Genomic DNA, 16,135 nt, shown 5'->3' with positions numbered 1-16,135 from the left:
CTAAATCACACCTCACTGTCTCTATTACATACGTCAACCGTTCTCGAAATCACTTTCCCCTTTCCTTTTCTCCTCTACATCACAGCATCCTGCTCTGTATCATCAACACCTTTATAACTTTGTTCCTCTTCAATAGCACTTTGAAACGGGCCTCAGTTTGGCAATGACAACAACATAAGGCTGAACCGTTTTAAAGCACAAGGATAGGGGAACTCAGGCAGGCGTTTCAATGACAGTTTCGTTAACAAGGGCGTAGGGTTGGCTACAGATGGATGTGAGTGAGTGTGTTGGGGTTGCACATTCAAGTAAGAGATTAAAAAAGCACAAGTATGTGTTCATGATATTTTCCTCATTTAAATACATTTATATCATCTACCAAGTGATGAGTTATAGCTAAATAGATTGTTGTGTCAGCATACAAAACAATGCCACATGCTCTTCTGAATTGTCTTGACGGACACCTGCTACTTGTAAACAAATATAAGTGTTGTAAGAAAAGTGTTTGAAATTGTACCTTTGCCAATGTCAAAAGTAAACATTTAAAACGAATAAATATGAATGCATTTCTACCCTAAACAATGCTGTCATTTACCGCATTATCTTTGTTTGATGATGACTTCTTTAGTCTTTCTAGTGTAATGATTTTTATCATCTGTTATCTGTCAAGAAAAGCAGCTCCATGGTTTTATAGTAAATGGAGAGGATTTGGGCACTCTCTAATAAGTGTCAGCCTCAAACAGGGTTTGAATGAAAACAAATGAGAGTGAAATGCACATTTTTACAAAGTCATAACTCCTGCACAAGTTATTTTCCAAGTGTCATGCCTGCACCCTCAGCCAATCAGCTTGGCTGTCCATGCCTTCATTTTGATGAAGATCTCGTTCCAGACATAGATTTAAATGATCTTCTCTTATTAAATGACATATTCAGAAGGCACTGCAGCATTGATGGAGATCAGTCCAACCTGCCTCAGACCGCAGTCTAGCTTATTGTCATTATGGCTTTTTTATTGACAAAAAAACTAAAGAATGTGAAGAATATAGACTTATGGATGGATGGGTGGAGTTGACACCTTGAAAAAAAGATTCCAGGAGATGATCAGCCTGTAGCACATGTGTCATGGCAAAGAGATTTAAGCCACTGGACTGATGGGGATGAGTAAATTAGTAGACCAAAGATGAGAACCTTTAAATCAATAGGTTAACCAACAAACATTAAACACAATACAGTGGTAGAAACATTCCCCTCCCCCATCTACTTAAAGTCCATTATTTTAGGTAATTTGACCATTTTACATTGGCCCTTTTTCCAGGCAAGAAAAAACTTACACAGTTTTACACTCCAGTATGATGATGTTGATGGTGTTTGTGATGATGATGATGATGATGATGATGATGATGATGATGATGATGATGATGATGATGATGATGGTGATGATGGTGATGATGATTATGATGATGCTCTCTAACAGTATGTGTATGTGTTTGCTTTTTACTTCAGTTTAGTTTGTCAATAAGATTCAACTTTAAAGATGAGGAAACGCCACAATCATGCAGTGCTGCAGTGAAGCCGTCTTTTCACTGAGTCAAACCGTTGCTGTGGCTCCACTGGTCTTTTTTTCTTGTAAATACAGATTCCATTGGAATGGCTTGCCATCTGGTGACTTGTGTGTGTCTGTGTTTCTTACAAAGACACACACACATATTATTAGGGATATGGAGGACAAGGGCCACAGAGAGAGTAAAGTATTTCATAAATTGATTAATTAAGAATTAAGATTATGCGATAATTAAGATAATTAAGAAGCATTATTTTAAATATTAGACTAAAGTAAAGATTATTCCCTATTTGAGTTAGTTGTTTATTATCACAGCATACTTGATTAATGAGTGCATTTAAATCCGTCTATTTCATTTATTCTATTTGTACTCAACATATTGCAAAAGCTTGTTTATGGATAAAAAGGGTTAGGTAATGTGACTAGATAATAATGAATAAATCATGACGTATACATGAAGCAAGAGACCTCTGTCAGTGACATGAGACAAAAATATAGGCAGATGGAAACATTAGAACTGATTGGATTGATTGTGGCCTTGTCCACTTAAAATATAAATAATAATATGTAATATTAAATATTTTACCCTTTTGTTTATAAACATTCTTTGTGTCTACACCTCTACCCAAACAAAATTCAAACTGTCAAACAAGAATGCTTGCCAGTAGGTGGCAATAAATTCTTGATTCAAAACTATAATTTCTGGCAAACTTAAAACCACAGACACTGAGGACTACTAGAATTTTAAGAAATAATGAGGTGGTTCAGCAATGACAAGTTAAGTTGTATTTAAAGAACCTGTGTCCACCATTGTTGTTTTAGCCAGATGCCCACTACACTAAGCAACAATGGCCATGCTGTCCATTTTATATTTACGGATATATCAATACAGACAGACCAGAGCTTTATAGTTTGCATGTTTGAAGACGTTTGTGTGTGGGTGAGAAGCCAAAATACAGGTAAATGTTAATTTTGCAAGGTATCCATGTTAGTGTAAACAAGTAAACTTCCTTTTATTGAATAGGTAAACAAACATAAGTGTCATATTTTCATCCAATTTTCCATATATGTTTACCTGTATTTGAGTTTTAATCTTCTACAACGGTTTAGTAATAACTCTTAATCTCAGTTTTCCCAACTCCTAACAATCACATAACAGTAGTGGAAGGAAATGCACATGATTTAGCATTTTCTTTTGTCAATATTCTGGAATTCAATGAACATATGCTCTACATTTCGATAGAAACTGGAGTTTCTGGCTCAGAGGCAGCTTTCTAAGGTCCTGACACAATAATCCTGGTGCTGTTATCAGGATTATCTCAGCTTGGCCTTGTAGACTACAAATACACACACAGACTACAAAGTATGTTGTACAATTTGGCCGTATGGAGTCTGGGAGGGACGCTCCAACAAAAGATGCCATTAGAACAGGAGCTGACAGCAGAACTTTTTTCCCCAAAAATTCCTCTTAAAAATACATTGCAACGTAATCAATAACAATGTTGATGTTCAATTAAATTTGTTAATTTGTATATATACATTATCTCAAGGCACTTTACATAGTGCCAGCTAAACCAAAAGCCTATAGCTTCAAGCAGAGATACGGTGAGCAGGCTACAGAGCCCTGGTAACTCCACATTCTTACACTTTAGACACCCCCCTCCCCAAACTATTCGTCCCCACCCCCTCCTCTGCCACTTAATGTTTTGGGTTTTCAGCTGCTGTGGACAGAAAGCCCATTTAGACACCGTGTGTGTGTATGTGTGTAACAGTCCTTCTGCGTCCATTTTGGGAGGGGAGGTGCGTCAGAGCGTGAAGGCTAGCTGTCAGTCCGAATTACATTCAGTTGTTGGGCACTCTGTATGTGTGTCTGTCTGTGTGTGTGTGTGTGTGTGTGTGTGTGTGTGTGTGTGTGTGTGTGTGTGTGTGTGTGTGTGTGTGTGTGTGTGTGTGTGTAGCTAGGAACACATCCCCAGATGCTGTAAAACTAAATCAAGGGATCTCTCTTTGCCTCTTAATCACCTTAAAACATACCCACACTTAAACACCTCCCATCTGTGTCTCATGGGTTGTCTTCGCAATATATGCAAAGGACACATTTTAACCAACCACATGCGTCACCCAGCTAAACACACATACATGCACGTGGTAGGCACACTTCACTGCCATCCTTACACCTCCAATCTCTTCCTGTTTTCAGTTCTGCTGCTCAGACATGACCCCTAGTAACCTTTCTGGGCTGCCTCCTGCCCTGCTGTGCGTGTGCGTGTGTGTGTTTGCGTGTGTAGATTGAGAAAGAGATCATTAAAAGAAGCACGAAGGGACAAAATCAACATTATTCTCTTTAATGCAGCTCCACATCACCAAAATGTTAACAGTTAGGCATCAACTCCTGAAAAATATGAGAGTGTGTTTGCGTGTCTGTGTGTTTTACAGCTGCAGCAACTACTTAAGATAGGCTAGTGGTCAGTGAGCATAACACTTCCTTACACAACACAAGTGCATTTACAGTTTAGAAAATAGCAGTGAATCTCATGGTACAAATAACATATTGTAATCGTGGTCATTGAGACATTTGCGAGAATGTTGCACAAAAGCAACCAGAAAAAAGTGAGAAATTATGATGAAAGAGAGTTTTTAGTCCGTGCAGAGTTGGCATCACTGCTGTAGAAATTTAGACGCTGAAAGGTCAACAAACGTCTGATCACAAACACATTACCGTGGAAACTGAAAGCAGGTTAAAGTGGGGTTCACAGGAATGGAGGGCAAGTCTACACTACCGCAGGCTTCAGGCTTAGTTGCCACAGGGCTGCGGTGGCAGTGTTCTCACAACAGTCACTTCCTCAGCCTTCTCACGCTATGAAGCTCACTACTGCTCCGTGTGCACATTTGAGTGTGCACTTCATGAAAGCTACAAACTCGGCCTGTGTGTTGACATGGACTGGGTAGAAGGTAACGAGGAAATGTACAAAATTAAATAAATAATTCGTTGTTACAGATGAGTGACACAAATTCTATTTGTTTCAGGAAATCTTCTTCTCTATTTTCTTTGCTTCACAATGTTGCCTGAAAGAATTGTCATAAAGATAAATAAAGTAGATAAAAAGAAAGAATACTGTGCATGACATGGAACACACATATAGTAAATAGTATAAACAGTGCTTATATTGCTTAAAGTGCTGATCTAGAAACTGGACTTTCATAAAAAACGATATTGTGATGACCTCTAGTGGGTGTTACTGGATACAGCATCAGGACTGCCATTAGTACTGTGAACTGGATCAAGATTTTTTCCTTTATTTTAACATTTCAATCCTAAAGTCATAAGGCAGTAAATTAAAATCAACCAATTCTAAAAAAACATTCCATTAAAACAATTCCGGTAATATAAGACTTAAAAAATGTAATAAAAGACTAATCACAACAGCTTATTATTTCAGACCCTGAATACAAATACTCAAACATCCCAGTGAGCTTTACATTGAACTACTATCTGGGGTGTCTATGAAGTTTGGGCCTAAGGGGAGACTTGTATACAAAAATTTAACCTGGTACCAAAATTTTCAAATTGAACCTTGCTCGTCAAACCCGACGGCCTTGACACATCACTCTCAATGAGTGATGTGTCAAGGCCGTCGGTTCTCCAACCCTGCTTAAGACCATGTGTTGACAGATGGTAGAATGTGCAGAAACCTGCCAATATATTTCAGCAGTCCATGCAAGTAAATGGTAGCATTTTGTCCTGATACAAATGTCTTCCTCAGCTTTGAGTTGTTCTTAAAAACATTCAGAGAGGCTTTTCTATTTTTAAGGTAAGTAGATTGTGTTTTATCCGTTTTTGCAAGCCAAAACTGAAATCCTAATTACTATAAAAGAGAAACGTGAATTACGGATGCACCTCGCAAACCAAGCTAGCTAGTTACTGCTTTCCTTAGATTTCATTTTCTTCTCTCAAATGTCATACTGTGATTTCAAACAAATATGACACGCTGCTTACAGGTATACCTAGAATTAATATACGTCTCTATTGTTGACACAACATCCTCTGTTTGTACAGGTTCATGAAAACAAGGAAAAGATAAAAGAAGGTGAAGAATAAAGTGAAGTGTTGTAATGTAATGAAGCTATATTATTGGGATTGCTTCTTTTATGCAGCGCAGTAATGGGATGAAACTTCACGACCGACAGCAGAGAACCTGTATTGGTTGGGTCGATGCTGCAGTTCAACACCACGATCACTACACCATGCACACTCAGGCTCAAGATGGATGTTTTGGCTTTATGTGTGTACAATTGGAAGAAGTGGAGACTCGTCAATCTTATATGGTTGATAAGACTTCATTTTTGCGGATGATAGGTGATGGAACATTTTTTTTAAAGAAAATTTAAAAAACCTTAAACTGCAATTAAGTGATGGGGTTAGGGTCACCACCTCCACAGGTGAAAGTATTTGATAAGTAAGTGAAATCACCTTTTCAGAATTGTTATGTCCCCTTTGTGTGTTCAGGGGAAACTGGAGACAAGAAAGTAGACGAAAGCACTCGCATCCAAACTTGATAAGTCCTAGATGCTGGACAGAAGCAAGGAAAACAAGAAGACATAAAATGTTTGCACACCATTGGATCCTCCCTCAAACATGGCTGGCATGTAAAAAGTGTGAAATAGCTTTAACTTGCAAAATGGAGGAAAATGTGACTCTGTAGTCTGTACCGAAGCAACAATTGTTTAATGTGTCATAGTCTGCTGCTATAGTGAATCATAAATAAATCCAAAATTGAAAAATACCATGTGTAATTTCCTAACTCTAAAATTTCCAAATGTACCATAGTCGTCATAATGACTAATAACAGAACACATAGTCATTTCAGGGTCATTCAAAAGTGCATAAGACACAAGGAAAGCACAAAGTCAAATATCTATGTTTTCATCCTTCATTCTCAATGTCCTCTGGTATGATTAAAATACTATGCATGCTGCTATTGTTCAAATTCACAACAGATATCTGCCATAAAAACTATGAACATATTTTGGGGAAGGTCTTCATGAAAATCTTTATAATACATTCAAAACTTCATTAATCGCAACATTGTTGTTCATCAAGAACACTGAAAAAAAAGTTGTATCTAGGAATTTCACAAGTAGAAGTATTTTGATACTGCAGTTCACAATTTACAATCAACTGGTCGACTTCCTTCACACAAGCAGGCAAACAGCTGATAAGACTGAACTGTGTAATGGCCATAAGAGATAAATTATGTTAAAAAAATGAACAGTCATCATATAAGACAATGTGAGCTATGTATAGATCTAAAAAATATTCAGTGAGACTCAACCTCAACCGCGAACAAACTGTCACACATGAACATTTTCACTGTTCCTGAATTTGGTGTCTAACCATATGTGAGGATGTTTATAACAGCGCCACTTAAATAATAAACATATGTAGCCATAACGGTGTTGTTTATAACAAATATGGATGGATTTATACCACACCTACAGCTGTATTTATACTATAGATACAAGTGTATTCACACAATGGTTACAAGTGTGTTTAATCTACAGCTTCAGCTGTATTTATACCATAGATACAATTGTATTCATACTCAAGATCCAGCTGTATTCATACTCAAGATCCAGCTGTATTCATACTCAAGATCCAGCTGTATTCATACTCAAGATCCAGCTTTATTCATACTCAAGATCCAGCTGTATTCATACTCAAGATCCAGCTGTATTCATACTCAAGATCCAGCTGTATTCATACTCAAGATCCAGCTGTATTTATACTCAAGATCCAGCTGTATTTATACACAAGATCCAGCTGTATTTATGTTATCGATACAGCTGTGTTTAAATTACAGCTACAGCCAAATTTATACTACAGCTACATGTGTATTTATACTATATATACAGCTGTATTTATGCTAGACACATGTGTTTATGCTACAGGTGTATTTATACTATAATCACAGCTGTATTTATACTATCGATACAGCTGTATTATTACCATAGATACAGCTGTGTATATATTACAGCTACGGCCACATTTATACTACAGCTACATGTGTATTTATACTATAATCACAGCTGTATTTATACTATCAATACAGCTGTATTCATACCATAGATACCCCCACATTCATACTACGGCTACAGATGGATTTATACTGCAGATACAAGTTTATTAATACTACAGATACAGTTGTATTTATTTATTTGATTTTAGTGTTCTGAACTTGACAAGACTTACATAGTCACTCTCATATGTAACCATGGTTAGCTACGTAGCATTTTAGCAGAGACAGACATGTATTATTTTTTATAACTGCTACATGTGTGACACAGAGGCATCCAGGACAGTCCAAAGAATATAAACATATACAAGTCATGAGCAAGGTTTTTTTCACTTTACAAATTAATACTGGGTTTGCTTCTATATGGAGCCTAGTATGGCTGCTTCTAAACGGACATTTAATTTAAATCTGCTGACTAACATACAGTAGGAAATAGATAAAGTAGAATTCCTGTTTGTGGGAGGGGTTTGGTGAATGTTCTGTTGTTTATGTTTCAAGTAAAAAAGAGAGAAAGAGACGAGTGGTCCGGGAAATCGTCAGTCTTCTGTTTTGTTACTGATAAAAGAGGAAGAGCAGCTTTTCTCGCTGAACCATGAAGAGCAGACGGCACTTTTTGACCCTTGGTAAGAAAGATTTTCTATTTAGATCTTGAAGCTGTTTTTTTCTATGATTCATCCTTTTTGAGAGTATACATAGAAAGACACTTAGATACTTGGTTTTCATTAAATTTGCCAAGGAGGTTATGTTTTCACCCCTGTCCTTTTGTTTTTTTGTCAACAATATTACAAAAAACTTGGTGTAAAAGTGTGAGATAAGTTAGGAAAGAATCCATGAGATGTTAGTGGGGATTTTTTTCTCAACTTTCTTTAACATTGCGATTAGGGCCTTTTTCTATGATTTCTCACAGAATAATTCATGGATCTTGACACAGATTTTTGAGTGTGAGAAATTTGGAGATTTGCAGATTCAAATAATAATGCAGGTTGAATGGTTTCGTGTGGGGACTGTTTGGCCTTTGCGGAGTTATGTACCATTATAGTTATCAATAGAATGTTTAATAAAATAGAAATCTGAATCCGAAACCTTCCAGCACTTTTCAGTTCACTGTATGTATTAAGCAAAACCACTTTTCCCTCCTACAGTCTCCTTTCTGTTGACCTTGCCTGTATCTTCACCTACTGAAGGTAAGTTTACTCTCCCGTGTCGTACATAAAATCTTATTTTAGTTTTGAGCAAAATATTAACATACTGTTTGTATTGTCTGGTGCCTGATAGGTCTTCAGATCCGATTAGCTGGTCCTGGATCCACTGGGTGCTCTGGAAGAGTTGAAATATATAAAAACAACACCTGGGGAACAATCTGTGATAAAAAATGGAGCCTGTATGATGCTAAGGTGGTATGCCGACAGTTGGGCTGTGGTAAGATAGAGGAGGCCTCTACAGCAGCACGTTTTGGCAAAGGAACTGGCAAAATCTGGCTCAGTCATTTGGAATGTTTGGGAAATGAAAAGTCTCTAAGTGACTGTAAGCACAAAGAATACGGGGGGGATGACTGTTCACACAGCAGGGATGCTGGTGTCATCTGTCCATGTGAGAAATTCTTTGATCAAATGCAGGTTTTCAAATAAATGTAAGAACCGCTTGTACAGGTGAAGGCTCACAAAGCAGATCAGGCATTATTTTTCCTTCATGATTAGGTGTGAATAAATCAAATAACTTGAGAGTGGGTTGAATAATTAAAGTTAAATGTATACATGAATATATACATTTAACACAAATTCTATTTACTTTTATTAAATCAAATCACTCTTAAGTACTTAATTTATTCATGTTAACTCAACAGGATAAAAAAAAAATCATTAAATATAACCCTATAAATTTAACTTATGTGATAAAGTTACGTAGAAAATGTATATGTAAGTGAAATACATGAAGTGAACGTTTTAGGCATATTTTGTTTTTTAATGGATATGATGTGACCAATCTATATTATATATAGTCTCTTTGTCAGTGTCAAAAGACTTCAGGGTTCCCTTTATATCACTTTCATTTATTCAGTCAGGGCTGGAAACCAACTAAGTATTTGTTGCCTCAGTCGTCTCTGGTCTGATGTTATCTATGATTCATTCGGGTTTTCAGATTTCAAAATTTTGGAAAAATAGAATGCTGATATCAGATTAATACTTTATATCCATGGATACTCTGTGTACTAAAGTGTTGGGATTGATATAGGAACAGAACATTGCAGGGCTCATACATTTGTATTAGGTTTTTATGTAGTTGTAGGTGTTTGTTGATACATGTAATTGAATAATAAAATTTAAACTGACTACACCTTGGATAAAATAAATAACTTATATGGCACTTACATGTAGCACTTTGTAGTTTGGCTTTTTTAAAGCAAATTGTAATTACTTGATTCGTGCTGTTCTGGGTTTGTATCCCCATGGTTGAATGCACTTATTGTAAGTCTCTTTGGATAAAAGCGTCAGCTAAATGATATGTAATGTAATGTAATGTAATGTAACTCATGACAAACTTGATTGATGACAACAATTCTTTTCTCTGTGTTTAGTGATAAAATTGAATCGCAGCGATCGTTGCTCTGGAAAAGTTGTAATTTATCACAATAACCGCTGGGGAACAGTCTGCGACAACTCCTGGGACTTAAAGGATGCTGAGGTGGTTTGCAGACACTTGAACTGCGGCACAGCGATGGCTGCCACTCAAGGCGCATGTTTTGGTGAACCTTATGAAGAAATTACAGTCTGGCTTGATCGCGTGGCCTGTTCAGGAAGTGAAGATTCTCTAACTGAGTGTCAGCACAGTGGATTTGAGAAAACTGTCTGTTCACACAGTAAGGATGCTGGTGTTGTCTGTTCAGGTGAGGATAATTTTGAATCACCTCCTGTATCTGATAGATAGATCAATAGATGGTTTATTCATCCCATAAGGGAAATTACAGTGTTCCAGCAGCAGTTAAAAAGATAAAAAACATAAACCACAAAACACGTAGTACGTGCAAATATGAAGGTAAAAGAGTGCATGCACCTGAACAGATGGGTCAGAGGGGAGTCATTATAAAGTGCCAAGGGTAAAAAAGTATTTCTGTATCTGTCTTTTTTGCAACTAAGTGAGAGAAGCCTCAAACTGAAAACACATTTAGTTGTTTCTCCTGTAGATTGTGCAAAGGATGTGAGATATGGTCCATTATATGAAGCAGTTTGTGCAACATCCTTCTCTCCACCATCAACTCCAGGGGCCCCAGAGCAGCCCCCAACACAGAGCCAGCCTTCTGAATCAGCTTGTTAAGTTTTTGAGTCGCTGTTTCTGATGCTGCTGCCCCAACATATGGCAGCAAAGAAAATTGTACTTGTTACAACAGATTGATATGGTGTAAATACAATATCAGACAGACATACTAAGGGTCACAGCTCTGACACATGTGTGCCAGTAGGCTGTGCTGTTGATGATGGACAAAATCAAGCAGTTCTCCAAAATGCAATATTATTTTAAATTTGAAAATATGTTTGACTCTAATAATCTTGTTCAACAGGAAATATTGCGAAAGGATTACTGCACCGAATGTATCTGAAATATGAAATATTCACCCTCTGTTGACTGAAATATCAACCTAGGAAACAATTTGCAATGACTGTATGTCCCGGATATGGCTGCTAGAGTAGGTAGATCGAGGAGCAGAGCCAATATACAGGCTCAACCAATCAGGAGTCAGTCTCAGCTGTCAATCATGAAGTTTCAACCTGTTTTAATATCATCAAATAACTAATTACATCCCAAAATTTGTGCGACAAGAACTATGTAAAATGAATGAATCCATCTATAAGAAAGATTTATTTTGACTTATTAGTTTGGTCCAGGTCCAATACACTAACATGGAGGAGGTGGGGTTTATGATCTATGCTGCAGCCATCCAGCAAGTGGCAATCAAGATTTTTTTGGTTCAATTTAGGGAGCTGTCATGTCAACCATCTTCATATACATTCTATCACAATATTATTACTAGAAAATTCCAAATCCTTTCAGTACATCCCTTTAAAGACAGGGTTGGACTCAAAGCGTGTGTAAGAAAAATCATGATCTGAAACACTGAAGGCTGTGTCTAAATCTGATTACTGTGTTTTTCTTTTTTTCAGAAAGCGTCCCAAAGCCCAGCATCTCCGTGTATCCCTCTGCTGAGGTCAGCTGGGGTCAGAATGTCAGCATCACTTGTTCAATCTCAGCTGAGCATAAAAGTGGAACATATATTCTGAAGAAGAGTACGGGCTCATTCAGAGAGAAGGAGAAGTCAAGTTCCAACTCTGCTATATTCAGGATCCATCCAGTGGACTTTGATGATGAGGGATCGTATCAGTGTCAGTATCAGAGAAACATTGCAAATGAAAGGTTCAGCTCTGCCTTAAGTGACCCTGTGAGACTCTCTGTTACTGGTAAGAAATGCAGAGAAATCAATAAAATAAGCCATAAAACACAAATAACAGAGGCATGAGTATTCAACACAGAAAACTGCACCCGGGGATTATAACTCATACAAATTTTATGTTTAATATATGAATACAACTATATTATCTTCATTGTCAGATTAGATTAGTCTGCAGATTAATCAGTGGTTTGATTCATAAAACGTAAAGAAACAGTGAATGCTCATCATATGAGTCAGACCTCAAAATGTATACATTATATATATTTTAAATTTGGTTTACAGTGAAATTTAAGACAAGAATTCAGCTGTAATTTTCTATATTGTTGTAAATGTAATTGTATTGACATGTAATTGTCAAAAGCTTACCATATTTGTCTTGAATGCATCATCACTTTTAAGTTTTGTATGTAGAGGAAAAATGTTTGCTTTACAAAGCTCTTACACAAATCCGGTGTAGTACAAAAGTACAATGTTACCCACTGTGGTGTAGAATAAAGGATGAAATGAAAAATACTGAAGTAAAGTTTAAGTACAATGTCATCTTAGTCGCCAAGTGTTTGCTCGTTGTGAGAACTGTTTGGGTTCTCATTAATATTGTATGGTCCAGACTTTACTATTTAAAGTGCATTGAGATAATGTATTTTGTTATTTGGCGCTAAACAAACAAAACAAATAAAATTGAATTGATCTAGTTCTCGGGGAGTTTCAAGTTAAAAAAAAATTCTGACAGACAGGGTCAGAGCACCTGTGCTCCAGTGTTGGTTGACCGATGGATAACCTTATTTCCCTGTGTTCTGCTTTTCAAACTAGACTTGTTTGAATGTAGATAATATTTGAGAATATTACTGATGATAACCTTTATCTGCACAATCGAGAGTAGCAGTACATTTTCAGAAAATTTGACATGTTTTGAAGGATAAACTGTTTTCTCTCCTAGTGCCTTTGTCGCTGCTGTTCTCTTCAATAGCTGGTGGGATCCTGCTGCTGCTCCTGCTGGTCCTGGTGGTTTGTCTGGTCCGCAGAAGAAGAGGTGGAAAGGCCAGGCAGCCAGGAGCCCTCACCTTAAGTCAATGTCTGCACCCACCATGACACACATTCCCTTGTTTCACATACACACTTCAAAATGCTTTCGTATGTATTCATGTTCTGCGTCTCATGCTTCCATTTCAGTGACCGTCACAGCCAGGAACAAGTTTGAAGATGACGTGAACCACGACTATATAAACTTTGATTCAGGAGAAATTAACAAGGAACTCACAGAGGAAGTGGGCAAATTGGCAGATGATGTTTATGAGAAGCCAGAGAGTGATGAAGATCATCTTTATGATGTAGTGGGCCCCAGTAACCTTGATGTGAAGTCCAAGGAGGTCTGTGCCAGTGTAGAGGAAAACAGAGAAGATGAGGAAGAAGACGACGAAAATGACTACATAGATGTAACTCTGCCATTTTAAAAAACTAGACATTTATGGAGAAATGGAAAATATTTATCAAAACATTTAGGTCAGAATGATTACTAAACAGATTTTCCCAAATTGAAATGAAAATTACCAGTAAAACACCTGTGCTAAATGTTGAATGATGCTGTACTGATACACTGTATACATTAATGATGTGATTAGTTTTGGACCATGTCCAGAGTAACAATAACTGTTGTAATATGGGGCATAATGACTACATTTTAGAACATTCTTTGATTAAGACAAAAAAGCTACACCCATGTCTGCCCAACCACATATTCCATTTTCAGTTTTTGTAGTTTTCTTCACTCACTATATTTAATTATTTTTTCTTTAAAAACCATACCATAAGCTTTTGGATGGAATTGGAGTTTGTAAAATAGTGTGTATGTATACTTGAGCCACTTAAAGCAATAAAGCAGAATGATGACCAAGCTGTTAATGTTTGGTGCATCAAAGGAAAGTTGCAACGTGTAAGAACAGTCAGCTTCTAGCTAGATTCTAAGGTTTGTTATTTACACTGTACAAAATTCTCACATAAAACAGATCTGGCAACAAGCGGCAGTCAAAAAATAGTAGAGCACTGTAAAACATTTTTACCCTGTCTTTTATGATTGGCATGTAAAATAAAATTTCCTTTTCATAATTTTACAGATTGTTCACTGCAATTTGACAAAACATGTAAAACAATGCTAATTTTGCCAGAAAGTTGCATTTAAAATGTGAAAATCCAAATTTTTGACAGTACCTACAACTAACATGCATGAACTTCTGTAGATCACCTTCTCAACATTATAAATTCTTAGATGTGTCACTAAAAAGGGATTCAGTTGGTTTTTAAATATACTAATCTGTAATCCTACAGTTTGATAGACATTCTTGTTGGCGTGGCCTTTTTAAAACACATGCATATCTTTATTTCCTTTGAGGTTGTAAGAAAATAAACTGATATCTGCCTCCACAGGGCTTGAAGCTCTGTTACATCCATTAATCATCTATACCACTTATCCTTGTGGAGGAAAGTTGTGGGGGGGCTGGTCACCAGTAAAGAGACGAGTACAGTCAATCAACCTAACCCCAATCTGCATGTCTTTGGACTGAGGGAGGAAGCCAGAATACCTGAAGAAAACCATGCAAACACAGGGAGAACATGCAAATTCCACACAGACAGACCCCAGCTGAACCGGTATTTGAACCAGCAATGTACTTAAGTGCCACGCATCTCTGTTACACTCCATTTAAAAAATGTAGCCGCACTAGCAGCATATGGCTCAATGGATGGCAATGCCAGTCAGTCAACTGTTGATGGATGAATGAAAGCTAATGAAGCGCTACAGTGTTGGAATGTCTCCACAGTTATTGGATCACAATGGAATCTGGTGCAGACACTCATGTCCCCCCAAAAAGCACTGTGTTGCAGAAAATATACATTTTATTTATTTAATGGTCATGCTTCTTCATGTAAAACCCATTAAACACAATATCTCGTTATGGCCATCACCCTCAATTATAGGTAAGTCTTAATTATTTGGAAAACCTGAAGCCAGTTCGTTTTATCACATCATAGGTGTGCAAATGCAGCATAGCATTTGAGCAAGTTGCTGTATAAATCTGCAGTATACACTCAGGAACATATACAACATACAGAGGGAGACACCCGCTGCTGGCCCCAGCTACATATTCAAAAAAGAGACATGAGAGTGATCTTATATCTGACTCAAGAAATCCTTCAACCTTCTAGTGCTATTTACTACATAATCAATTGAGTCTGTAATCAGAAGTGTCTTTTATTTTCAAAGGCGATAGAAACACAAACAATATGATCAAGCATATTATGGAAATATAGTAACCCAGTTCTTAACACTATGCCAGGGGGTGACTTCAGCAGGAGGGTCTAATACATTACAACCATACTGTAAATAACCACCAAACTGAGATGGGTGGTGTAATAATAAACCAGCGATTTGCAGCTGAGGGAAAAATAGCCATGAATCTTTCTTTCTATTTCTGTCTGCTAGTTCATTGGCACACTTCTTTATTTTTGCAGTGGGCTAACCCCTCTGATGACTCAAAGATGACAGTTGATGTCCTAAAACATCCAACTTCAAACTTTTCACAAACTGACAAGACGTGTCACTTTAAAAATGTCAAACGATTTAAAATAACAATTTATTCCAGTGTTTAACTTAATAAGACACAAAGGCTATGGAACATAGTATAGATATTTATTATAAGAGTCTTTTTTTCTTTTGTTGTCTCAGCCCGCTGTTACAAGCAGAAGTGAGGAATACCACTCTGAGGCAGCTGTTCCCAGCCAATCACATGTGAGCCAGCTCACAGCTTGAACCAATGATGTGAAAGCAGATTTTCAATATAGTTTCTTAACAGCCACAAATAGACGTGACACAGGCTCCTCGTAATTTCAGCACGCTGGCTTAACCCACTCACACACACATATGCAGACAGAATGTTCCCTGGAAGAAGCAGTGATGAAGACTCGTAACCTGAGACAAGACAGGCTTTGTTTACACTGCTGGTCGACTTGTTCAGTGACGAACAGCTGCCCGTGTTCTTGTCCTTCCAAGGAAACGTGTACACATAT

General features: G+C 37.2%; 1 protein-coding gene across 3 annotated transcripts; it reads left to right on the top strand.

Moving 5' to 3' along the window:
* Positions 1 to 8,141: 8,141 nt before the first annotated feature.
* LOC118123695 (deleted in malignant brain tumors 1 protein) lies at positions 8,142 to 14,000 on the top strand. 3 transcript variants are annotated; one of them, XM_035181222.2, is made up of 7 exons: positions 8,142 to 8,255; positions 8,775 to 8,816; positions 8,908 to 9,222; positions 10,208 to 10,516; positions 11,790 to 12,083; positions 13,014 to 13,142; positions 13,247 to 14,000. In XM_035181222.2, the coding sequence occupies exons 1-7, from the start codon at positions 8,225 to 8,227 to the stop codon at positions 13,525 to 13,527; spliced, it is 1,401 nt and encodes a 466-aa protein (XP_035037113.1). In that variant the 5' UTR covers positions 8,142 to 8,224; the 3' UTR covers positions 13,528 to 14,000. The 3 variants fall into 3 exon arrangements, with proteins under 3 accessions (XP_035037113.1, XP_035037111.1, XP_035037114.1); XM_035181220.2 differs by having other exon boundaries at positions 13,014 to 13,148; XM_035181223.2 differs by lacking the exon at positions 8,908 to 9,222 and having other exon boundaries at positions 13,014 to 13,148.
* The last annotated feature ends 2,135 nt before the right edge of the window (positions 14,001 to 16,135 follow it).

The sequence above is a fragment of the Hippoglossus stenolepis genome, chromosome 16 (genome assembly GCF_022539355.2).
Source record: "Hippoglossus stenolepis isolate QCI-W04-F060 chromosome 16, HSTE1.2, whole genome shotgun sequence".
Classification (NCBI taxonomy): Eukaryota; Metazoa; Chordata; class Actinopteri; order Pleuronectiformes; family Pleuronectidae; genus Hippoglossus; species Hippoglossus stenolepis.
The sequence above is the reverse complement of the archived record's forward strand: the minus strand, read 5'-3'. Positions and strand labels throughout refer to the sequence as shown.

Excerpts from the sequence above, each read along its gene's own strand:
- LOC118123695 (XM_035181220.2), top strand. The coding sequence starts at position 8,225 with ATGAAGAGCAGACGGCACTTTTTGACCCTTG. Across the intron at positions 8,817-8,907 it reads TGTATCTTCACCTACTGAAG|GTCTTCAGATCCGATTAGCT; the intron begins GTAAGTTTACTC and ends GGTGCCTGATAG. Across the intron at positions 10,517-11,789 it reads TGCTGGTGTTGTCTGTTCAG|AAAGCGTCCCAAAGCCCAGC; the intron begins GTGAGGATAATT and ends TCTTTTTTTCAG.